The sequence below is a fragment of the Suncus etruscus genome, chromosome 2, assembly GCF_024139225.1.
Source record: "Suncus etruscus isolate mSunEtr1 chromosome 2, mSunEtr1.pri.cur, whole genome shotgun sequence".
NCBI classification, from domain to species: Eukaryota; Metazoa; Chordata; class Mammalia; order Eulipotyphla; family Soricidae; genus Suncus; species Suncus etruscus.
Window position 1 is genome coordinate 97,775,283 of NC_064849.1, and position 27,059 is coordinate 97,802,341.

General features: G+C 40.5%; 1 protein-coding gene across 2 annotated transcripts in view; it reads right to left on the bottom strand.

The window, feature by feature from the left end:
- Nucleotides 1-27,059, bottom strand: part of RAI14 (retinoic acid induced 14) — a 121,218-nt gene that overhangs the window by 54,196 nt on the left and 39,963 nt on the right. For both annotated transcript variants that reach the window (XM_049767677.1, XM_049767676.1), the window contains exon 2: nt 1,421-1,551. In XM_049767677.1, the coding sequence (XP_049623634.1) occupies nt 1,421-1,551 (131 nt within the window). The remainder of the gene's footprint in view (nt 1-1,420; nt 1,552-27,059) is intronic.

The window sequence follows — 27,059 nt, forward strand, 5'->3', positions numbered from 1 at the left end:
CTGAGTAACTTCTGGAACTAAATAATGACAACGGTGCACAACTTTAAGAATATATTGCGGGGTCGGAGAGATAACAAAGTGGCATTTGCCTTGTAAGCATCCAATCCAGGACCTAAGGTGGTTGGTTCAAATCCCGGTATCCCATATGGTCCCCCGTGCCTGTCAGGAGCTATTTCTGAGCAGACAGCCAGGAGTAACCCCTGAGCACTGCCCGGTGTGGCCCAAAATAAAAAAAAAAAAAAAAAAAAAAAAAAGAATATATTGGAAAGTATGCTTTTAAAGTGGTTAAAATTTTATTTTATGTATAACATGGTGCCCTAAAAAGAGAGCAGAAAAACTCTTACTAGCACTCTTACTAGCAAAACATGCACATTCATTAAGATGCTTGCAATTGTAGCTTAAGCATTAATCTACATTTTCTACCTTATTTTTTTGGTCTTAGATAAAACAGTCAAAAGCATTTATCACCTCTCTAGATGGCTATAAACATCCTGTGCATACCTGCTAAGCTGGACTGGGAGAAGCAGTGGGGGCAAAGCAGCTATAGAAAGTGGACTAAGAGTGCAATCCAGAGAACTGTGTCTACAGAACACTGAAAACCCCAGGACAGGTTTAGGGTATGATCTTGATCACTGTCTTCGAGATAGTACTGCCTCTTTCATGATATTGTGAACAAAAAGGAAGGCTGACTAACACAGTCCACAAACGTGTATTTGTCCACCAGAAGTGAAGCAGCTGTCTTGCGGTTGTAATAATGGTGGCAGTGCACAAGTGAGAGGTCTTCTAACAAGGAAATCATAAACAAAAGCCAAGAGGGTGAAAATAAAAGCTAACAAGAGAATAAGTAGACAAATGACTCAACAGAGTATCAGCCCACCATCAACATCCATCTATTATTTGGATGGTCCTGATGGTCAAGTCAAGACACACAGAGAATCAATCACAGACTGAAGTAGATATTTTCATCAAGTTGGCAAGAATATCACATAGCATTTGCATAGTCACAAAACAAAACTTATATGACTCATGTAATTACTAGCCTATGTTAAGGAAAAGATTATAGTGGCCTAATAGAAAGGATAAAGCTTGAGGATTATGAAAATACTTTTCTCTTTTATGCTGCTCTTAGTATATGACAGAGTTCCCCTTCCCCTGTCATTAATTGGTTGCAATGCCAGTGAAGTATCTCTGGTGCAATTTTTGGTCATTCCCAGGGACAAATACAGCCAATTCAAGGTCAGAAAAACTTTGAGAGAGGCTTATGTATCAAAACCTTGTATGTTCTCTTTTGAGAAGGGACATACATGGAAATATGCACTTAGGGACAGTCATTTCACAAGAGGCCCCTCAAGGCACAAGGGATGATTCCCAAGACACCAGGGATCAAATAAGCACCCTCAGAACAGTCTTTCCAACTTACGCAGTCTTCCCCTCACTGTCATGCTTGGTGGCGCTGGCCCCCTTCTTCCCCAGCAGCGAGGCCACCTTCTCCACATCTCCATGCTCCACAGCTTGCAGCAGTCGGTCATCGTTCTTGTTCCACTCATTGGTCTACAGAATGAAGAGGAGACAGAGGCCATGAACAGAACCACCCTGGGAGGATTCTCCACTCTTCCATCACTCACATCACAACTCAGAGGCCAGCTCAAAAAACTCGAACACAGCTGGCCCATTCAGTGCTCAGGAGTTAGTCCCTGGCACCAGCAGGGAAGCTCCAAATAATTTTTAAAAAATTATTTTTCATTTTTAAAAAGAGAGTAACCACACTTAAATAACTTTAAAAATACCTTTGTCTTCACCATAGGCACCCCCAAAAAGGCTGGTTTACCAAAAAAATACATCAACACTTCTATGAAAGAGCAAATTGTCAGCAAACTCTAAAGTCAAGTGACTTCTAACTACTGCTGGAAAGAGAAGTCATTTAGAGAGACACCAGGGCCAGTTTACACATTAGCTTATTTCTAGCTCAACTCCAACTGGCCCTTCCGGTGACCTGGCCTTTGGACAGCCACAGCTCAGTGGACTGCTCTGTTACAGCACCATATTGACCACTAGTTCAAGGTCACTAAAATAGACGCAACTCCTCACCTGCTTTTATGGCTACTCTTTATTGTTCACCAGGTCTCCTAACCTCTCTTCCTCTCTTCACTCATCGAAAGTGTCTGTTCAAGCTACCCTTTTGGTAGAGTACCCCCAGATACTCTAAACAAACAAAACGGCTTTTGGAACAATTAAACATTATTCAACTTTGAACAAAGCCTTCATCACCATCTCAAATGATTCTGGAAGTCACAGAAGATGCGAGTCATCACAAATATATTTTCCACTCTTACACAGAGACACAAGATCTCAAAGCATAAGAGGCAATAATAACTTTGTAGCTGCATATATCTCATGGTAGTTCAATTAAAAAATCATACTTTCCACCAAAAAATAGAATAAAGGATTCTTAGGTACAAGTCTAAGAAATTTCAAATATGAAGTGGCAAATATGAATATGCAGGTTACAAAGCAGAGGGCCAAGGTAATGAATGAAAACAGATCCTCAGAGGTGAACGGGGAATGTATGCCTCATTCAAAGAGGAGAGAAAGCCTGGGACATATTAAAGCCTAGCCAACTGCCCTCTGCCCTCTATTGGTGCATGCTCCTGCACCTCAGCCTCGGATAGCACTAACCTAGAAGACACTTCACTTTTTCCAGTCCTTTCCACTGCCTTGTTGTCCTTGGCTCTGGACTTCCTTGTGCCCCAGAAAGGCAAGCATCTTCAGGCAGAGCCTGGGGTACAGTTCAGTGGCAGAATGCAGGCCTTATTGTTTGAAACCCTGGGCTGGGCAGACTTTAGACACTGCCCACATCACCAGGTGTGAGCTGCACAAGACCAGCCCTGGTCCCACTGACACAGAAACAAGATCCCTCCAGGCACTTCTTAAGAAAGCACTACCCAGGTCCTCTGGACCCTGGTAGTGATCCTGGATATTTGAAAATGAACAAGGGGGAAGTTTAGAGAATTAAGGTTTTTCCTAAAACTTGCAATGCCCCTAACTAAACATTGTTAAAGGATTCTTCTAGAACAGTATTGCCTGTGGTTATGAGAATGTTTTCTTTTTGTATCTTCGGGAATGACACCAATAGGCCAGTGATGGCCCCAGGAGTGATATTGCTCCTTAGTGACACTGGGGTGTCTTTGCAGACAGTTCTGTTTGTGCAGCAACTCATAGGTGAAGGCTGAGGAGTTTGATCAAGAAATTACAAGACACTATATATTTACTCACCCCAAAATTTTCTGACCTAGAGGTCAACGTGATGGTACAGAGGTTAAGGCACTAGTCAACAACCTTGGTTTGATCCCAGCACCACCATTTATAACCCCCTGAGTACCACCAGGGGTCACTCGAACTCAATCAGAAAAAAAAAAAACCCTGAGCATCATTATGTATGGCCCCCCGAAAGAATGATCTGGTAAAAAAAAAGTAGCAATTAGCTACATCTAATGTGTGGTGTGAGTGTGCCCATGCATGTGTATGTATGTATATATGTGTGTATGTGTATATGTGTGGTGATGGTGGTGGTGGTGCAGGTATGGGCATGATATGTTTTCCAACTGAGCTACACCCCAGCCCCAGAATTGGATTTTTAACTTGAATTTACTTTTAATAATGTCTTTATTAAGCACCATGATTACAAACATGTTTGTAGTTGGGTTTTAGTTATAAAAAGAACACCCCCCTCCCTTTACCAGTGCAATATTCCCATCACCAATGCCCTCTCCTCTCTCTCCTCCCCCACTCCCTACCTGTCTTCAAGACAGTTATTCTCTTCCTCCCTACCACTGTCATGATAGTTGTTGGCGTAGTTATTCTCTAACTGTGCTCACCACTCTTTGTGGTAAGCTTCGTAACTTGAAATTTAGATGTCAAGTGCCAATAGCCAGTGGCCAGCACAAACTACAGCAGCTCTGAGAGTCAATATATTTCCATTTGGCTTGACCTGTTTATTCACCTCATAACAGGTAAGACACAATTGTAGTTGTAAGGGGAGTTTGACATGCCATAAAATAGAGTTTATAAGAATCCACTATGTACAACAAAATAGAACTGTCTACCTTCTCCCACTGCATTCCCAATGGGTCATTTCTTTGTTTCCACTGACGCATAGTAATTTCCAATTCTGGTGACACTAATGTTTCAGGAATAGTGTTGCTGTGCCTTACCCATCAAAGTTCCAGCATCCTCCACGTCATCTTTCTAAGTCTCATGGTTCCTTCTCAACCCCAATCCCTCAGAAAACTAATTTTTCTTGAGCAGGGCAGAAGGGATGGTTTGAGTAATACCTGGCAGTAATCAAGGGCTTACTCCAGCCCTGTGTTCAGGATTACCTGTTGGTGCTGACGGATGGTATGCAGTGCTGGAAGTGAAACCAGGGTGCGAACATGTACAAGACAAGGCCTTAACCTCATATAGCCTCTTCAGGCTGTTACACTGACCACTGTTTATTCCCACATATGAGAGAGATCACTTGATATTTGTCCTTTTCTCTTTGGTGGGTCAATATTTTTAATAAAGTAAAAAAAAAATTCCTAGTTCAATGTCTTCCATAATTCCACAGCAATCTATTTGTAAAGAAGACATCATTAGGTTTTGGTTTGAATTAGAAAACAGGCTATTGTGCCATTGCCCCTGGCACAAGCAGACAGAACAGGTAGTTTTCCTTGACAATAAAATATACCACGTACCCCACAAAAGGACTGCAGCTCATTTGCCCCAGATAGCATTCTGTAAGTCAGAATAGAATTTAAAAGTTTATTGAAGTACATTTATGACTAATGTGTCCTACCTACATTGTTCCCATACTACATTATTAGCGCCAGCTCTTAAAATCCTTCCCTAATGTAAATAGGCCAAATTAAAACTGGACTGTGAACATCAAAAGGATATTAACTCTCCTCAGGCATGACTGAAAGTGCTGAAGCAAGGAGAGACCACATGAAAGGATTTTCCTTCTCAGTGGAGAATCTGATTGCAGGAGGAGGTTCCCTAAAATTAGTTACATGTGCATCCTTAGGAAGTTGAATTTCTATAGGATACAGCAAGAAAGACTCGCTCTCCTTGTACGACGACCCAGACACACAAGGTCAATGACACATCCCTTATATTCTAAAATTCTTCTTTCATCCAGGATCACCTCGGGGCAGGCCAGATTTACAGTTACAGTTTCTCCTAGACTATGAGACAAAGAGAATGTGGCCACTATTCCCATACATATTTAATAAGTAAAGTTCATTCATTTATTCAGCCACCCTAAAGCTATCCAAGCAGAAATTCTCATATACAACTGTTCTATCTGGTACATTCTACCCTCAAATTCCACATCCAATCACAAACATGAGATAAAAATGTGTGTTTAATAAACATTTCTAATGTCACTGCTCTGACAAAGCCAGATGCAAATTCCTCTCCCCTTCTCCTTTCCTCTGCTGGGTGGGACAAGACTGAATTCAAGCATCTCAAAGAATCTTAAACATTTATCATGGTCAATTTTCTGTCCAGTAGTAGGGCTGTTCAGCGAGGTTAGGGTATTGTGCAATAAAAAGAAATACATATATGCCTTTGTCCATGCCTCCTGCAGGGGAGCTTCTTAAAAGCATAGAATTTCCCGAGTGAAAGGGTGAGAAGAGCCTCTTTTGTTACTCCTAAGAAGCCTTTTTCAACCAAAGCTGAGTTCATGTTAATGAGATGCAAACCCTCCCCACACACACATGGGAAACCCCTAGATAACTTCAGTAAGGGGCTGGTTGCCAGAGGAACCAATCCATGATTAGTAGGCTGGAATTTGCAGCATCTCCTGGGGGGATAGGGAATGGAAATTGAGTGATGCGCCAATCAACGGCCAATGGTTTCATCAATCATGCCTGCAAATGCCCTGAACCATCCATGGAGTTTAGGGCAAAAAGGATGGGTAGGGCTTAGACACGCGTGGGCACACAGACATACAGACACACACACACACACACACACACACACACTTTTGCAAAAATTTTTACATATTGTTTTGCTTAGTTGTAGTCTTTAAAATAAACTGGTAGTGGGGCCAGAAACAAGGTCAACACTGCTTCCATTTTCAGCACCAAATATGGTCCCTGAGTAGGACGATGGGTAAGATCTGAGCACTACCAGTTCACTCTCCCCACAAAACCCTCAAACTGAACTAAACGGATGCTTCCCTTTTCCTTCTGTTGTTTGTTTACATTTTACTTTATTCATCTTCCATGATCAATAATTGGATTGTTGGTAATTTTTATCTATCATATATCAACAATTTTTAAATCTTTTTTAAATTAAGGTAACATAGGTTTATAAGCATGTCAATGTTATAGATTTTAAAGGTACAACACTAACATATCAAATTTACTACCAAAGTGCCAATAACTACCTACCATCATCTGTCTTTTAGAACTTTTTTTTTTTTTTTGTTTTGTTTTTGGGCCACATCCGTTTGACGCTCAGGGTTACTCCTGGCTATATGCTCAGAAATCGCCCCTGGCTTGGGGGGACCATATGGGACACCGGGGATCGAACCGCGGTCCTTCCTTGGCTAGCGCTTGCAAGGCAGACACTTTACCTCCAGCGCCACCTACCCGGCCCCTTTTTTTTTTTTTTTTTTTTTTTTTTTTTTTGCTTTTAGAACTTTTTAATTCACTTATTTAACTTCAGTTCTTTGGACAAAGTCCTAGGATTTGTTTTCACTGGACATTGTCCATGCCCTGGCTGTTTCATTAAATGCCACATAGAAGTAAAATTATGCAGCATTTGTTTTTCTTCCTTTCATTTCTTTTTCTTTTTCATTTTTTCCTTCTCATTCATTTTTCTTATCATGGTTCCCTCAAGTTCCATATATATAAGAGAAAGCAAGTCTTAATTTTTTTTTTTTTTTTGATTTTGGGCCACACCTGGTGGCGCTCAGGGGTTAGTCCTGGCTATGCACTCAGAAATTGCTCCTGACTTGGGAGACCATATGAGTCACTGGGGATTGAACTGAGGTCTGTCCTGGGTCAGCCCTGTGCAAGGCAAATGCCCTACCGCTGTGCTATCGCTTTTGCCCCAAGTTTTGATCTTTCCTAATAGCTGAATAGTTTCCAACTGTGCTTTTATACCACATTTTTGTCCATTTCTTAGTTGCTGGCTACTCAGGTTGTTTGTGGATTTCGGCTATTATAAATAGTAGTGTAGTGATTATGGTTGTTAGGACATCTTTTTTTAATTTGTAATTCATGTTCTTTGTGTAGACAGCTAGGAGAACAGCTGATCATGCTTTTAAAATTTTGAGAAGCCTCTATACTATTTTCCACAGAGATGAAAGAAGTGACAGTCCTACCAGCAGTGAATGAGATTCCTTTGTCTCCATATCCCAACCAGCCTTGTATCCAGTTTTATAAAAATATGTCATTCTCACTGGTTTTAGGTGATAACTCTGTCTCTCTGGCTTGTATTACCCTGATAATCAGAGATGATGAACATTTTTCTTGTGCCTGTTGGTCATCTGATGATTTACTTGAAAAAGTGTCTGTTCAGTCTTCTCCCCATATTTTAATGGGGTGTATTTTTGTGGTTTAATTTTGTGGGTTCTTTATATATCTTGGATAATACCCTTTGGTCAGATATTTGGTCTCATTCAGTAGGGTGTCTTTTTATTTTAGAAATCATTTATTTTTCAGTGAAGCTTTTTGAGTTTGAAATGGTCCTATTTGCTTATTTTTGTCTCTTGACCATGGGGTTGAATTGCTGAGGTCAAGATCTTGAAATGTTGTGTCTACCCTTCAGGTATTTTATGGACTTAAGTTTAACATCTTCCATCCACTCTGAGTGAATTTCTGTGCATCATGGGAGACAATCATCCAGTATTATTCTTTTTACAAGTCACTAGCCAGTTTCCCATCATCATTCTTACAGAGAATGTGTCCATTTTATGTTCTTGGCACTTTTTATTGACACTGTCATATACAGATTGCTATTCATAGGGAGAACCTAATAGTCTTTAAGTTTTTGTGAAGAACAAAATTCCTAGTTTTACAAGAAAAAGAGTGAAGCCCTTCATTGCCTTCATTAGTAATATATTATGGAGAAAGGGAATATTTTCAAATAAGTTTGCCTTACTTGTTTTTCATAGGTTTCTACTAAGAATCTGGACCTGCCACAGATCACTGGAACCAGAATCTCCAGGATTTTCTTTCTCTTTTTTTGGGGGGGAGAGGGGGTTTGGGTCACACCCTGTGACACTCGGGTTACTTCTGGCTATGCGCTCAGAAATCGGTCCTGGCTTGGGGGACCATATGGGACACTGGGGGATTGAACTGTGGTCTGTTCTAGGTCAGAAGTATGCAAGGCAAACTCCTTACCATGCTACTGTTCCAGCCCCTCTTTTTTCCTTCCTTCCTTCCTCCTCCCTCCCTCCCTCCCTCCCTCCCTCCCTCCCTCCTCTTTCTCTTTCTTTCTTCTTTTTCTTTCTTTCTTTCTTTTCTTTCTTTCTTTTCTCTTTTTCTTTCTTCTTTCTTTTTCTTTCTTTCTTTCTCTTTCTTTCTCTCTCTTTTTTCTTTCTTTCTTTCTTTCTTTCTTTCTTTCTTTCTCTCTTTTTCTTTCTTCTTTCTTTTTCTTTCTTTCTTTCTCTTTTTTTCTTTTTTTCTTTCTTTCTTTCTTTCTTTCTTCTCCCACTCTTTTTTTCTTTTCTTTCTTTCTTTTTCTTTCTCTCTTAATTTCTTTCCTTACATTCTTCTATCTTTCTATCTTCCTTTCTTTCTTTCTTTCTTTCTTCTTTCTTTCTTTTTAAACCCAGGATGGACCTTGAGGCAACATATTTAACAAATACCCAGGAGACATCCCACATAGCTAAGACATTCAATATGTAAGACTTGGCTCATTAGTTGTGAATCAGTTCAGGGAAAGTGTATTCAAAATTAAAAGCTGCTGTAGGGCCAGAGTGATAGGCATTTGCCTTGCACACAGCTGACCCAGGATGAACCCAGGTTCGATCCTCGGCATCTTCTGAGCCTGCCAGGAGCGACTTCTGAGTACAGAGCCAGAAGTGATCCCTGAGCACCTCCAGGTGTGGCCCAAAAACCAAATAAATAAAAACTGGTGTAGTAGACAGATTAAGATTATTAGATGTATTGAGTTTATAAGACTAGTTGCGGGGGAATTTTGAGTCAGACTGAACTGCACTCAGGGCTTACTCCTCTGTGCTCAGGATTCACTCTTGGCAGTACTTGGAGAGGTGGGACCATATGTGGGCCATATACATCGGCCATGTATAAGACATGCCTTATCCACTGTACTACTAGCTCTCCAGCCCCCGCCCCCTTTTTGGTTTTTGGGTCACATCTTATGGTGTTCAGAGCTTCCTCCTTTTTGTACTCAGGAATCACTGCTGCCTGGCAGGCTTAGGGAACCATATGGAATGTCAGGGATCATCTGGGTTAGCAATGTGCAAGATAAATGCCTTACCTACTGTACCATTGCTCTGGCCCCAATCTCCAGTCCCTTTAAGAAATGTTTTAATCCTAAACAAGGTAACACAGTTGTATGCCAAAAGAAGACAGCTTTTATAAATGAAAGAGCAAGCATTTGCTATGTCAGGAGAGATTTAGGTTAATCAAGAAGAACCTCCTGTTAAAATCTGCAGGACATGAGCATTTGCAAGGCACCATGGGGGTAAGAAATAAAGGCGGTTTGTCAGGGCTTTCCGGAGCTGCAGACAGGGAGACAAAACGAGCACATACTGAGCTCTCCAGCAAAAGCCCAGCTGCAATATTTCATCAAGTCTAGACTGTGGGCTTCAGTTGAAATGAGTAGGCGGCCCTGTGGGAGGCCACAGAGGAGAGGAGCCGAGAGGTCACCTGGAAGGGCTGGATGGAGCCTACAAGGCTTGTTCTGGACTTCAGATGGAAGGGTCCAGAAGCAGGCAGATGGACCTTCTAAAGCAGGGGCATCCAAAGCCATTAATAGGATTCCCCAGAAGAAAAATGTTTTCTGTAACCATCCAGAGTACACACATTGCATATGTTTCATAAACCATTTAGCTGTATTAAATATGACACATCTGAGGTTCTCTTTTATGCTCTTTCTTTTTTTTAATGTTAGATTGACCCATTCATGGTGTTGGAAGGGAAAAGTATTGCCCAATGTGGAAGCAAGGTAGGGACTATGCTATGTCAATTCCCCAGTCAAAAGGGGCTCCCCATAGAAAATGGGTGATGGGGGGGCTGGAGCAGTGGGGGGTCTGCCTTGCATGCGCTAACCTAGGACAGACGACCACGATTTGATCCCTTGGTGTCTCATATGGTCCCCCAAGCCAGGAGTAGCCCCTGAGCGTCACTGGGTGTGGCCCAAAAACCAAACCCTCCCCTGCTAAAAAATAAAGTGGGTGATAGGTACTGGACAACTCCAGAAGCCCTCTCCAATGTCAGTGTATAAGCTTTATGTATAAGCTTATGAGTGCCATGGCAGAATGTCATAAACTCCATCTAACCCCAGTGAGGTCATTTTGACACAAATGTGAGGAATTCTGTGCTTCCTACCAACTAATTCTGCATTTTACACCAATTATACACCCAGCAATTCTGTTTGCTGAATAACTCAGAGACAGCCTCAGATCCCTCCTACAAAGCCTTAATTCCACAAGATTGAGATGAAGCTATTAAGCCCTGTCCCATTTAACAGGCCAGCTATAATGTCAGGGAGCAAATTAAAGTGTTCCCTTAAACTCCTTCCTGGCATTTGAATAACTAGATGGATAAATATGTCCAAAATAATACAGTTTTTGATATAGTGAAAAAATAAGATGAAAGTAAACAACAGTATGACTGCATGCATATAAAGATAAAACCAAGAAAACCAGATCCTTATTGTTCAGGGTTATGTAAAAAGATGCTAAGCTATGCATGTATATCAGGATAGGGCTGAAGGGATAGCTCAAAGAGCTGATGAGTGTAATTTGCATGCAGAGCCTCAGCACCACACCACACCACACCAATCAGCATGTTCAACCCTCACCCCACCCCATTCCACCCATTAAAAAAAAAAGGAAAGAAAGGCCACAATAAAGATATCATAAAAGTTGGGGCAGTAGTCAAGGGTAAAGTTCTGATTAATTTAAGAAGGTTATGACACCACTGAGGTTCACATTTTAAGACCTACATTATTGATTTTGAATAAAAAATTTTTTATGGAGTCTGGAGGGATATCACAGTGGGTAGGGCATTTGCCTTGCAAGTAGTAGCCACCCCAGGTTTGATCTCCTGCATCCCATATGGTCTCCCAAATCTGCCAGGAGTAATTTCTGAGCACAGAGCCAGGAGTAACCCCTGAGTACCACTGAGTGTGTCTCAAAACAAGAACAATTTTTAAAAATTTATTTAAAGAACCATGATTTACAAACTTACTAATAGTTTAATTTTAGGCATATAATATTTCAACACAAATCCCACCATCAATATTAACTTCATTCTACCAGTGTTTCCACATCCTTCCCCACACACACTTTAACAAACACATTACAAAATTGATGGTTCTAACTATACAGCTGCAAGGATTGATGAAATTATGCAATTTTCTGCAATCTGGTTGGAAAAGGAAGATATCATGTTGAGTGAAGTAAGTCAGAAAAAGACAAATAACACAGGATAATCTCACTTATCTGTAGTCTACAGAATAATTGGATGAAGAAATGTAATATAGTAAAGAGGAAATACCTAGTTCACCTAGGACCTCAGAGTTTTAAGAAAACAGAGAAGAAATAAATCAGGAGGAAGAAAGAAGAGGAGAAAGAGAATAATAAGGGAACAGGGGCGAGGGCTTTGGTTATATTGGTGATATGGGAGAATTTTATATATAGCTGTATATCTGAAAGCTACATGTTTTGTGTTCTTCTCCTCATAAGCATCTTCCTCCACCTTTCTCTCCCTTCCAATCCAAACACACATTGTAGAAGGCCTAGAGGGTTTATTTCTGGTCAACCAGAAATTGGTACACCAACTGCCTTTCGAGTATTTGCATTCCCATTTGCTTTAGAATGGAGGCAGCCTGAGTACCTACTGCCATCTGGTTCTTAGGAGGGCTCATGAAATCCTTTATCTGATAAAGTTGTGGCACCTTCCCAGAACATCATGTACACACTAAAGATTCTACATACAATTCAAAAAGATACTCCAGCTGCTACTACTAGTCCTCCAGATGTCCAAGTTAAGAAGTCCCAATGTAGACACACAGACTTATGAATTTAGTGCTTTTGGGTTGAAATCCCAGCTCTATCACCTCTGTACAGGTAGTTTCCAGCAGGTCATCATCTGAGTTGTCATTTCCTTATCTGCAGTGGAGGGGAATCCTCCAGATAATTTGCAAATAATTCTAAAACGTAAATACAACATACATGAGGATCCTGGCACATATTAGGTAACCCAAAAAAGGTAATCCCTTCCTTCTTGAATTAGATGACCTGCACATGTCTTTTGTAATTTTTTAACTTTATCTACTGATAATTTAAATAAAATTTCATAAAAAAGTTAATTTTATCTCTACACATCTTTTAAATTTTATTATTTAGGAATCTAGGCCCATTATCCTTCCAGAGACATATATGGCTGCTCTCATGCAAATTTAAATTTGCAAAATTTCTGTGTTTCTTTTTTTTTTTTTTTTTTTTTGGTTTTTGGGCCACACCCTGTGACGCTCAGGGGTTACTCCTGGCTATGCGCTCAGAAGTTGCTCCTGGCTTCTTGGGGACCATATGGGACGCCGGGGGATCGAACCGCGGTCCGTCCTAGGCTAGCACAGGCAAGGCAGGCACCTTACCTCCAGCGCCACCACCCGGCCCCAATTTCTGTGTTTCTAAAAAAATAAAATACCACATTTTAAAGGGCCCAAGAGAAACATTCATAGACACGAAATTAACTATTTTATTGAATATGACTCACTTTTCCAGGAGACTATTTAAACAGACTCTATTTCAACAGCACATTAGGCCATATCTGCAAATGCAGGAAAGCCATAAATTAAGATCGGAGACGTGTGTAATGTGTCAGCTATGAAGGGCAGCATGTGGAGAGGCAACCTTCCCTTCCATGTGGGCTCCAACATTCCTGTTAATACATCATGAACGAGATGTTCAATGGCTGGCCTGCACGGTGTTTCCTATTCATCAAATCATTTCCAAATGACACCCACTTGTTTAAACATTTTTTCCTTGAAGCTTTGGCTTTTTGAAACACTCGCCAGCCTCCTTTGAGGGTAGTAGACACCATGTCAACAAAGTGATGAATGCCAGGGTTTGGGCCACTTGTGGTATCTGTCCTTGGCCAGACATGGCATAACGTTAATTTTGGCTTAATCACTGGAGACTAGAGAACCACTAGGAACTCAGTGGTCGCAGCCATCTAGCTAGCGGACAGGTTCTGAGTTTTGAAAATATAAATGCAATCAAAATAATTGGGCACAAAACAATCCAAAAAGGCGAGTTTCTTTGCCTTTGAAAGGAAGTTCTTTGACTTTCTTTATTTACTCAAACCCTAACCACCACAAACCAGCCTAGCTCCTGTTCTACTTTGGATGAAGCAGACATCTGGAGCAGGCCATAGCACAGACTATCTTCAGCACAACTGTTCTTCCTTGAGTTTATGGAGAGTAAACTGTCTTTGCCAAAATAATCAGTTAAGTTGGGAAAAGTATTCACTAGAAAAGTTGCAGACTTATACTATCCCCCAAAAGAATTCATATCTCATCTTTTTATAAAGAAAGCAAGAAATAAGCAAAGAGGATGTTTTCTCTCTCATGGTTCTAGCAGTACTTACATGTCTATACATGTAGTAAAGTATTCTAGAAAATTCCACCTTCCATTCTTTAGTTCATTCATTCATACAAAAAACAAAAATCTGATTGCTTTATATAGCCAGTACAGTCTTATTTAATTTTCTATATAGTCATGAAGATAAAATACAGCAATAAGAGAAATATGCCTACACCACCAAGGGGGTAGAGCAATAGTACAGCAGTAGGACATTTGCCTTACATGCAGCTGATCCAGGAAGGACCTTAGTTCAATCCCCAGCATCCCATATGGTCCTCTGAGCCAGGAGTAACCCCTGGGCATCACAGGGTTTTGCCCAAAAAGCAAAAAAAAAAAAAAAAAAAAAAGGGGGGGGGTATTGTTAGAGTAGTAGTGAGCACAATGGTGAATGGACACAATAAAGTAAGTGAGAATTTTGGTAATGAACATAGGGAAGGTTGATTGGATAAAAATTGCCTACTCCTAAAAAAATTTAAAAAATTGCCCACTCCTTACAATGATGAAAGTATGCAACCTGGATAGAACTGGAAAATATATTAAGTGAAGTAAGCCAGAAAAAGACAAACAAGAATAATATTGCTTATTGGTAGTTTATACAGTAAGTAGACAAAGGACAAAGGGATGGAATGTAGCAAAGGGAGATGTCTAGGTTACCCCTGACCCTAGAGTTTGGTGAGGAGAGAGAAGAATATGGGCAAGAATAAGAACAAGGTAAGACAGAGATCAAAGGTCTCATTAGTAGAACGGACAAGTGGCAGAGCTATATATCCAAACCTCACAGTCAACAACACTGAAAGCATGAGATCCAAACTACAACCAAATTCAGAGTTGTGCTTGTTTAGGTGGCAGACCAGGGGTGAGGAAGGAGGGAACCTGGGAACACTGGTGAAGAGAAGCTGAACTAGATGGGATTGGTGCTGGAACATTGGATGCTTAAGACTATGAACAGCTCTGTAAATCATGGTGTCTTAAAAAAATTACCTAGTCCTTTCAATGAAGGCTACTTTGGTTATTGGAAAGAAGATAAAAGGATTGAAAACTGCAAGATGTATGATCAGCTTGATTTAAATGAAGCCTTACAAATCTAACTTCTTAAAGTTCATTAAATTCTAAGAAAATGGTTAACACATTAAGGCATAAGCAATGGACTATTCTCTCAGTTGTGACAAGCCCGGCAGTTTCACACACACCTTTCTAGACTCTTAATTCCTTCAGACCAATAACAGATGGCAAGTTCAGATAAAAGATTTACTGTATTTTAAATTCCAATATTCCACACATGCAGATTATGTGATCTCTGGGATAAACCCATCACCTTCCCTTTCTGGGTTGTGTCAATGACTTCTAAGGCTTTCCTCTACACACACACATAAATACTAAAAGTTTTTCATGGACTAAAAACATAACCTCCTCTATCAGGCTGCTCCTCAGTCCTCCTCACTCCATCAAGTTAATCTTGTTATTGTTCCCCTTCTCCTGACCTTTTCCCAAACCACCTGGACCAGGTTAGTCCCTTCTGGCTAGGCTCTCTCTCCCATGCTTCTCTTCAACAGCACCTAGAACAATGACAATGGCAAGTAATTCTGTATAAAGTATCATAAAAGGTCTGCTGGCTTCTCACTGGACTGGAAATCCCAGGGCATGGCCAAAGGTTAGCACATCTTCCACCACAGACTTCACTCCAGAGTCTGCCAGATGGTAGAAGCTCAATTCCAAGCTGTTCATTGAACAGCTGTTTTCCTTCCTTCTACCTTCTACTTTGGAGCCACTGATGAACAATCTCTTTCTCATTCTACAATACATGTAAGCCTCCATATCAAGCTAGCCAAATTCCTTCTTTGTACTATGTTAATCAATATTAATTAGCTAGTCTGGGAATCAGGGATGTAACTCAGCAGTAGAGATCTTGCTTTACATGTGTGAGACCCTGGGTTCAATCTCTAGAAATAATAAAAAAAAAAATCAAACAATCATAAATTAATTGCCATCATCTAGGAAGCAGAGCGAAGTCTAAGTAAAGGTTTATCTAACTTTACCCATTAGGAAATAAAATGGTTCTACCCAATTCGAGCATTCATTTGAAAACTGCTAGTAAGAGGATGAATATTAAATAATCTTATTTCATAAGAAACTCACATGCATCTGAGAACAGAAATATATTTACTGAATACATTTACTGATTATATAAATATATTTACAGAAATTACTATGTAAGGCTGCTTGGGTATAAAATATGTGCTATCAAATTATAGAGAGACTGTTACCACTAGACATAAATGAAAGAATGCATGGGTCTAGGACCTATGTGACCCTCCAACTTAAATAAATCTCCTATAAAGTAGGTACTATCAATAGTTCACTTTACAGATGAGGAAACAGACACAGAAGTTAAAACACATACAACCAATACAGTCTAGTTTTACAAAAAGCTAAAGCAGCTCACTTTGAAGGAAAATGAAAGTTTGAAAGGTGAGAAAGATTTCATTGTGAATATGAACTGAGGCAAACAAAAGAATCAGCAGAGATGAAACGCAAACTCTAAAGTGTAGAACTGGGGATTCAACACAGGCAGAGACTGCTCTGCCTCTGGGGTATTAAACAGCAGATGGTCACTTGGGAGGAAGTCAGCTCATGTTTTATGGCTTCTGCTTTTTGAGGGATGCAGGAAGCAAAGAACACAAGGTGAGTGGTGGGCTAACCAGTTTGAAAAATGTCCCTGAGAGCGAATGTCCGAATAGCTCCTGGGGGAAAGGAAAAAGAAACTTACTGGAAATGAGTGAAGAGGTTTCCAAGCAGCTCTGAAGGCCCAACTGAGAGTAGGAATTAAACTCCATAAAGAAACCATTTGAGTGTGTGTGTAAATGTGCGTGTGTGTGTGTGTGTGTGTGTGTGTGTGTGTGTGTGTGTGTTGAACCACAACTGGAGACTGGAAACAAGAGAGGCAGATCAAGCAAATACCAGGGACAGCAGTGGATACATGAAATAATTGTGGAGTCAGGGAGATATCAGGGTAAGGCCAAGACTTGGTCCTGGATCAGAGGCAAATTGTTGGTGGGTTATTTATATGAAAGTTCCAGTTCTTAAGACAAGGGCAGAGGAAAGAAAAGGTGGGGGAGAGCTGGGAGCTAACAGCCTCAAGTTTAAGGAGTGATCTAGAGGTCCCTCCAAATGGCAAGAGAAAGCAGATGAGGGGGTGTCTCAAGACCAAAACGTAATGATCATCAGTTAAGAAAAGAATCTGAGATTTTAAGCCAACATAGGATTTCCTATAACTTGCTAAGTTTCCACCATATCCTAGTCTCTTCCAAGTGATTATAGTTTATAAATAGAACCAAATGGTTATATTTCAACTCTTGAAATCAAGATTTCATTTAAGTTATTATAACCACTATGCAGGGGACAGACAATTTTCCAACAAAAGTCATGTCCCCTGAACCTCAGAAGGGGATCTTAATCTGAAATAGTGTCTTTGCACATGAAATCAAGTTAAGATGTGACCCTACTTAATAGACAGGGGTGAACCCCACATCCTTAGGTGTTCTATAGTAAGGGAGACATGAAAACACATGGAAGGCCAGGAAATGGAGTGATGGTGCCATGAGAACTGGGGTGAGCACCAACCACTGGTAGAGCAGCAAAACAGTCATTCCTGGAGCCTTTGGAAACAGGATAGCCTTGGATGCTATGATCTTATACTTCTAGCCACCCTGTGAGAATACATTTTGTTTGTGGTAGTTGGTCGAGGCAGCCCTATGACACTGATACAACTCCTGGTGAAGGGAGTTCATGGAATACTCATTTTACTGTTGAGGGACTATGGGACAGCCCATCATGACAAGGCTGGATAAGGGAATGAGTATATATATATATTTTTTGCCCTCCAGACTTCTGGTGTCCTTTCCATTCTACAGTTCTAGTCCTCACATGGGATGAGGTGACCCCATAACCACAAGGAAGATCTTTCAGAATATGAAAGGACCATGGGGAAGGGGGCAGAGAGGCAATGCAACTGAAAAACCTGAGCCACATCTCTCAAAGGTAGGAATCATATATAAAGCAAACTCAGTATAATATATGAAATCTAGTTTTACACGGCCACTTCAAATATGATTATTGAAGCAGGTTCACCATAAGGCCTCTCTGAACACCAAATTCATACATAATCAGGATTGAATTTACTCAAAGAAATATTGCTTGCTTAAAGGGTGGCCCATTGAAACAATGGCTAACAAGGGATGTCTAAAATCTGAGCTAGGCTTTCTTTGCACACAGACAGGACACATAAAGGTTAACCTGGCTATGATCTAAGCACATACCAAAAGTATTTTTGGCAGCTATCTTAGCATAATAAGCAGCCATGGCCCTTGAGCTTTGCTCTTTACCCAAGTGGCACAATACAGATTTCATGTAAAGAATCCAGACAAGATTATTTCATCCACAAAGTCAAATGCTTGAGTAAATTTAATTGGGAATAAAGGACCAGGGGAGATCTTGCATTTAACATGCCTGGGCATTATGCCCTTTATAGAGACACAAAGATTACTCATGGATAAAAAGTTAGTCCATGAAAATTACTAGCACACAGTTTTCGAAGCTACAAATTCTGTAAGTTGATCTAACTGCTTTCTGCTATTTCCTTTAATGCACACAAAGTCTTTTTGGAAACAGCTAAAGAACCAGTTTCTTCAATGGGGTATATATTAGCCCTGGACACATTTTCTTATCTGAGGAGTAGAGGATATTTGAGGACGCCATGTTCAGGAAGAAGGTCAAAGCAAAACCACTTCTCTATACTCTAAGTATAAGCCCTAAGTGACCACAGTAGGTTGAACACTACTCCCCCAACATTCATGTTCACCTAATACCACAGAAGATGACCTTCAATAAAAAATAAAATCTTCAATAGCAATCAGGATTTAAGGGCCTGACATGACCTTTATGAAGTGAGGAGAAGACACACTATGATGACGATAGGTGAAGATGAAAGCAGGGATCAGGTGACATGTCTGATCTAATTCTATGTACCATGGATTATTTCAAAGATAACTGGCAACCAGAAAAAGTTAAAGTGTGAAGCTCCAGAAAAAAAATATTGCCTATGTCTTGAGTATAGACATGAGCTGTCCAGAACTTTAAGATGATGAATCCTGTTCTGAAAGCTGCCCAGTTTGTGGCGGTCCTAGGAATCTCATTTAGTGGCACATGGAGAAAGCAATAGTCAGTATCCTCCAATGCCTCCTCCCGCCAACTCATCTTTTCTTGGTGACTGTGTAGACAGCCACCTTTAACAAAAGTCCACACTACTCTGATATTCTTCCAACTTGTTCTGACTCATAAGACAGTACCTTGGGCACAGACACTGTCAAGAGACCTGCTTGAAGATGGTCGTGCATCACATTTTTCTCAAGTCAGGAATCGTGGGTTGAGAACTGCCAATTAGAAAATTTTACTGGTTTTGCACTGGAGAAGTAGTACAGAGATTTTGGTGCTTGCCTTGCACTCTGGCAACCCAGAGTTGAGTCCCTGGAATCACATACAGTTTCCTGAGTACCAAAGGGTAGTAGAGAGAATGCTATTCCTCAGCAGAGCCAAGAATCCTGACTACCACCAAATGTGGCCTTTTCCAATCCCCAGATTTACTACTCTATTATTTGTAATGCTTTTAAGTAGAAACACTTTGTGAAAAAATAGTGTTTCACCCTATTGCTTCTCATTGAGTAAGGCTGCATGTCTGTGCATTAGATTCACCTAAACTCTGAAAAACGATGAACACTTTCAAAAATTCTCTTTGGAATTACATTGTCAACCAATATTATTCTCCCCTAGACAACACTGAAGATGACAAATTAGCTTGATGTTCACCACATTTGTTTCTGTTAAAACACTGAAGTAGATGAGAGGGAATCTCATGTTCATCCCTTTCAACGCCTAAAGATGGAGTGAGTGAGAACAGGCCACTGGGACACCCCACAGAGAGAAAAGGGCCGAGTTGAGCTTACTGTAGCCTCTTGCTGCAGAAGCTGGGATGCTGCTGTCTGGGTTACTGAAAAGGTCACCTGTGATATGGTAGTTTATATTAAGAAACAGGTTTGGTCTTTGTTCCAATTTCTGGTACTGTGATCCTAATGCTTTTGGAATTTCATAAGTAAGAAGAACTAAAGCATCTTTTGTTAGGTAGCTTTTGGGAAACTCCTAAGTACACTTAGGATGGAACTGGTCACCAGGGAAACCAGCCTTATGATTAGAAGGTTGAAACTTTTCCCACCTTCCTGGTCCCAGGGAAGGGAAGAAGGGCCTGAAGTTGAAAAAACTGCCAATAAGCCAAAAGATCCATCCAATATGCCTATGGGCATCTTATGCCTATAAAATTCCAAAGAATAGGATTCAGAGGATGGATGAGATGGTGCAAATGGCTGGAGTGCATATTTTGCATGTGGGAGACCCTGGTCTCATCTCTAACACCACCTGTTACACCAGGCATAGGTGGGTGTATAACACTTCTCCAAAAAAGAAAGGCCTCAGAAAGTTTCTGGATGGGAGCTGGAGAAGTAGCACAGGGGTTAAGGCACACACCAATCCAAGTTCAATCACAGGCAATGCATATGGGATCCAGAACACTACCAAGAGTGATCCCTGAGCACTGATGAGTCTGACACAAAATCAAAACAAACTACCCAAGCAACAAGTTTCTGGTATGGTGAATTCATGGAAATTTGAGCAGAAGGTTATGAATCAGTAAAGAGGGCATGATGAAAGCTGTGTGCCCCTTTCCTGTTCCCTGTTCTATGCATTTCTTCCATGTGGCTGCTCAAGAACAGCCAATTAAATCATTTTATAATAAATTAGTCATCCAGTAAGTATGCAAATTGCTCTAGCAAGTTAATCCAACCCAAGAAGGGGGACCTGGGAACTTTTGCTTTTCATTCAGCCAATCAGATGGCAAGCTGGATTTCTGACTGGATTTCCGATTTCTGAATGTGTATAATCTTGTGGGGCAGAACCCATAGCCTTAAGTATCACTATTTCTGGATGGGTAGTGCCAGAACGAATTCACATGGCAGGACACTGAACTGAAATGGTCAAATCACTTGATGCTTTGTGGAAAAACCCAAACATTGTAACTCGTACTAGAATCACATTATCCCCAGCAAGACCTGGTATTTCCTCTTCCTCCATCACCCAGCCAATGATTCACCAAGGGCTGACATTGCCTTTCCAATCTCCCCAGCATCCCTCCCTCCTTCTGCAAAGCTTTTATTTAACCCAGTTATAATCTGGTTACTGTTTTTCACCTGCATTTCCACTTGCATAACTGCTAACATAGTCCTCAAACACTGGTTGGGAGTGCACTAGCAGTGCACTAATTAGAGAACCAGGGAAGAAGTTTTGGCAATGATTATTATTTGGCATTCTCAGAAGCCTCTTCACTGGCCTTTCTACTTCTAACTCCCACTACCTTTCAACTTCGCCGGTAATTAAATTCCCTTGCTTGCCACACTTGCAGGCTTTCCTATACAAATGACCAACCAGACACTCCACACTTTTGCTCCTCCTATTCCATCCCAATTCAAAACTTCCCAAACATAACTTCAAATGTTGACTTCCATTTTGCCCATCATCTCTCTCTCTCTCTCTCTCTCTCTTCCTCTTCTCTCTCTCCTCTCTTCTCTCTCTCTCTTCTCTCTCTCTCTCTCTCTCTCTCTCTCCTCCCTCCCTCCCTCCCCTCCCCATCTCTCTCTCCCCCGTCTCTCTCTCCCCCCCTTCCCTCCCTCCCCTCTCTCGCCAGTGCTGTAGTTCCCTTCTGTTCTTTGCCTTACTCCAGCAGATCCTGGCTGTTTTTAATTTCTTTTTACCTCTTCCCATTGTTTCTCTTTAATTAAGGTTTAAATAAACTAGCATTCAAAGGGCAAGCATCTTGTCAAGAACAGCGTAAATGCTGAGATCTGCAAGAATTCATGGGTACAAATCTGAATTCTAACACTTACTTGAAAAGTTAAATTCTTGCTTTATAAATTTGTACTTTCGTTTATCAGATTAAAAAAACTACAAAAACAAGCACATTTAAAAATGTTTGACTTCAGGAGCCAGAGTGATAATAGAGGACTTTCCTTATGTGCAGGCAACCCAGCACCATATCTGGTCCTCCAAGTCCTACCAGGTAGTGATCCCTGAGGAACAGAACCAGGAATAAGTTTTGAGCACCAATGGGTGTGTCACCCCAAAATTCCCAAAATAAAAACAAAATTAAATTAAATAAAAAATTAAATAGTGAGTTCATGAACAGATTTTACTAGAAGGCAGGAACTTTCATTACATTTCTATGATGTCTTCCTTGTATATCTAGATTTTTTTAATGAATTAAATATCAAACTAAAACTTTTTCAAAATAAAACTTTCCAATTTTCTAAACTCATTATTACCACCTCAATTTCCATCTCTGCAGCAATTGGGCTTAGGGCCTCAAAATCCGAGATAGTCAAAATGCACATGCTATAAGCAGATTGTCTATGTCATTAGAGGTTAATTTTCACTAGTCTGGATATTTTAATATCTATGAGCAAGGGACACCACTAATTTATTTACACTAAAATCCTTGTAGCTAAGAAGCATATCTATTATACCTCTCTATATTCCAATAATAGCAAGCCTAAATGAGCTCCAACATCGACCCACGGGAGGAGAAAAATCTGGTTCCAATAAATTATTTCTGATGTCTGAAGGCAGAGAACAGCGATTTCAAGTCCAAGACAAGGGACAAGAGAACGTGATCAGTCTGATCATCCTAGGGGAGACCTTGTGAGCTTGTGTTCCTGCACTTATCTTTGCTCCCCAGAAGGTATAGGCCTTTGGGAAACCCAAGAAGGCAGAACCCTGACACTATACACTTCTTAAACAAGGGAAACTGAGATGTCAGAACTGAGGAGACTGTGCAGTTTTGGAGAAGAGCTCTAGAAAACTCACCAAGATTCCATACATGATGTTTCCTTCATGGTCCTTTCAGAGGCCACCAGGGATTTCCCAAAATACCTTGCCCTCCACATTTTACAATACAGCTAGATGCCAAATACAATATCTCTCTTCTCTCTCCTCTCTCCTCTCTCTCTCATCTCTCTCTCTTTCTTCTCTCTCTCTCTCTCTCTCACTCACTCACACACACACACACACACACACCACACACACTCAGAGCGGTGAGGATGTTCCACTCAATATCAGTTATCATTTGTGGCTTTAATTTTTTACTTTAATCTAATGGAAAAGTCAGTAGGTTATTGATAAACTGTTACAATAATAAAAAAAATGTAAAAGGAAATACCTAGATTTCTCTCCAATCCTGAAACTCCATTTCCCAGGGTATATTGCACACAACTTATCACATAAAGATGATCTCTATGGACAGTCACCTGGAACATCTCGTTGCGTCCCAAGTTCAAGCATCCCACAACTGGCTTTTGACATCTGTGTTCCAGCACCAGGGCCAACAGTCAGGTGAACAGGAAATGTTTAGTGAGTCACTGAAAGTTTGCTGAAGTTAGGGCTTCTAGACTGTGACTATATGATGTGGTTTCTATACAAAATTTAGAACTGAAGAAATATATTAGAAATATATCTGAGAAAGAAGCAAATTAAGTAATAAGTTTTGTTATTGTTGTTGTTCTAGGGTCTCAGTCAACAGTGCTTAGCATGCAGAGCATATAGACAGATACTCAAGTCTGCAGACAAAGCACACCCCAGATGTCGACACAGCTTTGTATACTCTTTCTGATTTGCTAACCTCTAAGGACTTAAATAAACCCTGCAGAATACATTTCTCTGACTCCCTTCCATGACTCCAACAAATTGCCAAGTAGTCAGAATAAAAGACAAATAGCTTTGGGGGTTTCTTTCCACAAGTTAGAGTAATCACACTTTCAAATCTTCCACGCAAAAACAACATAATTTTTAAAGTTACTGAAAGATTTATACTGTAATACACAGCTTTTTCCAAATTACCACATCCATTTATTTATAAATGCCCAAAAATTTCAGACATTCATTTGTTGAAATATAAGCCAGATCAAAGAATGAAGTTATGAAGTTAAGAGTGAGAGAAAAAAGTTTAAATGTTCAGAAGTGATCAAAAGTATTAAAATATTTAGCAATTAAGAATATAAGGCATTTGAGGCCGGCACGGTGGCACTAGAGGTAGGCGCTAGCCTAGGACGAACCTCAGTTTGATCCCACCCGCCAGGAGGGGCTTGGTCCCCCAAGCAGGGAGTGATTTCTGAGCGCATAGCCAGGAGTAATGCCTGAGTGTCACTGGGTGTGGCCCAAAAAACAAAAAACAAAAAGGAATATAAGGCATTAGAGGCTGGAGTGATAGTGCAGCCATAGGCCTTTTGCCTTGCATGCAGCTGATCCAGGATGGACCTCGGTTCAATTCCTTTGGGATCCCATATGGTCCCCAAAGCCAGGAGTGATTTCTGAGCGCATAGCCAGGAGTAATCCCTGAGCATCACCGGAAGTGCCCCCCCAAAAAAACAAAAAAACAAAATAAACAAACAAAAGAATATAGGGCATTAAAAAACAAAAGAAGTAATACAAGTTAATGTACTTGCTTTTTGTTGTAGTAAAAAAAAATTTAAAGAGTGCTTTTAGGTCTCTGGAGTGATAGCACAGCTGTAGGTGTTTGCTTTGTATGGGGCCGATCCAGGACTAACCCGGGTTCGATTCCTGACATCCCATATGGTCCCCTGAACCTGCCAGGAGCAATTTCTGAACACAGAGTAATCCAAGTGCAGTCGAATATGATCCAAAACAAAACACAAAAAATGTCTAGGTGTCAAAGAGATAATACAGGGATTAAAGTGCTTGCCTTGTATCACACTGACCCTGATTTTAATTCCTCACCTCAGCCAGGAATAGTCTGAACAGGGCTGAGAACGACCCAAACATATACACCAAATTCCTTTTAAAACAATCCAATTGTTTTTAATTCTATCATCATCAGGAATAACCCTGTTATTCTTGTTTCTGTGCCTTGTTTTCCTCACTAGGGGATATATATATTATATATATTATATATATATATATATATATATATAGATATATATATATATATATTAACCTTCCCCATATCAATAAAGAGTTATATCAAAAGTATTTCTATATTTACACTATATATTATTCTTTCCATTATTATAAATAGCTATGACTTGTACATCTTTAGGCATTCCTCCCTGTAGAAAGTAGGTAGTTCAAAATACATGAGACCAGGCACAAACTCAAGTTTCCTACCCATTTGCTTCAATTCTTTAGATGGCAAATAGAGTAACTCAGGGATAACTGCTTTTTCTGTTACCAAAATGCATTTCGCACCTAAAAGTCTATATAAAATCTTAGTGTGACTTCTATGCCTTTAGCATTGGAGACAAAAACCCATTGTTAAGGACAAAGAGTCACTAATTGGCCCAAATTTGTAAAAATTTGAAAATGAGAGAGTCAAAAGAGGTGCTAAAAATTATATCCTTAGACCTAGAACCTCTGAGGCCAGGCCATCTAAATATTTCAGAGTTTGTACCTGTCTCCCTGCAACACTCATTCACAGAGTTTCATGTCTGGAATCTAAGGAAGCTAAACAGAGGGACAGGACAGGGAGACAGAGCCTGGAGTGGACAATGGCAAAAAAAGAAAAGAGAGACCCTCTGATCTCACAATCAACTACATGTGGAATAGATCTAGAAGACAAATACATGCCTCGGCTTAAAGAGGCTTGATTATGGTGCTGACCTAAAACTGGGCACAGACTCTTGTTGTATCTGGACCATCCATTCATCCTTGCAGGGTATTTACTGAGCATATTTTATGCACTGGGCAGAGCTATGAGCAAATGATAATGATAAAGGCCTGTGCTGTTAAGGGACCTGTGTGTTTCTGGATCATTCTTAGTTTTCTTAAAGTTCAAACTTTTTTTTGGGGGGGGGGGCGTCACACCCAGCAATACTCAGGGGTTACTCCTGACTAATTCTGCACATCCAGGAATCGTTCCTGGCAGGTACAAGGGACCATGTGGGATGCCGGGGTTGGCTCCACTCTCTGTCCTAGATTGGCTGTGTGCAAGGCAAATGTCCTACCGCTGTGCTATCTCTTCAGCCCCAAAGTTCAAAATCTTTACTGATTTGTTGGGGTTGGGGGATGGCATCACATGTGGCAGTGTCTAAGGGTTATTTCTGCCTCCATACTCAGGAGTGACTCTTTTTTGTGTGTGTGTTTTTTGGGTCACACCCGGCAGTGCTCAGAGGTTATTTCTGGCTCCAGGCTCAGAAATTGCTCCTGGCAGGCACGGGTGACCATATGGGGCGCCAGGATTCGAACCGATGACCTCCTGCATGAAAGGCATTTGCCTTACCTCCATGCTATCTCTCCGGCCCCAGGAGTGACTCATATTGGTGCTCAGGACACTATATGCAATGCTGGGCATCAGAATGAGTGTTAGTCACATGCAAGACAGTACCCTGAACCGTATTCTCTCTCTCCCTCCCTCTCTCTTTCTCTCTATCTCTCGACCTCACCCAATCTTCTTTTCAAATTCTCTAATTCATTTCTAAGTATCTTGGAAATTATGATAGACAACCTGGGCTTTATCTTTCATAATAATACATACTTCAAACAACTACACTGAGATGAGCAGCTTATATTTTAAGTCATATGAATGCTTCTAGTCTCTGGACTCTCAAAGCAGAACAGAAAAAGTGTCTGCAGAAAGAAGCATATAAGAGCTCACTTAGGGTGTCAGTGATAGCCTGAGTATTTTTGCTTCTTCCTATAATGAGGAAAAAAACATTAAGTACTAAAATTTTAATTTATTCATCATTTAAAAATATCAAGAAGGATAACTTTCACAAAATTAATAGCAAGCACTACTATTATTGTATTACTATTATACTATTACTGTTCATAAAACTAGACTCAAGAACTGTCTTGGTAAAATTAGTGATAAGAGGGGTCAGAGATAGTTTAGAGGGTAAGGTGCTTGCCATGCACACAGTTTAATCCAAGTTTCATCACTGGTAGTGCTATGGTCCTTCAGGATACTGACTCTAAGCACAGAGCCAGGAGTAAGATCTGGCTGGCATAGCTGGGTGTGGTCACACACACACCACAAAAACAATCATAATAGTAAATTAATCTATGCTGTACCCTGCACTAGCTATAATATATGATATTAAATCCAAGGGCCAACTTTTTCTGG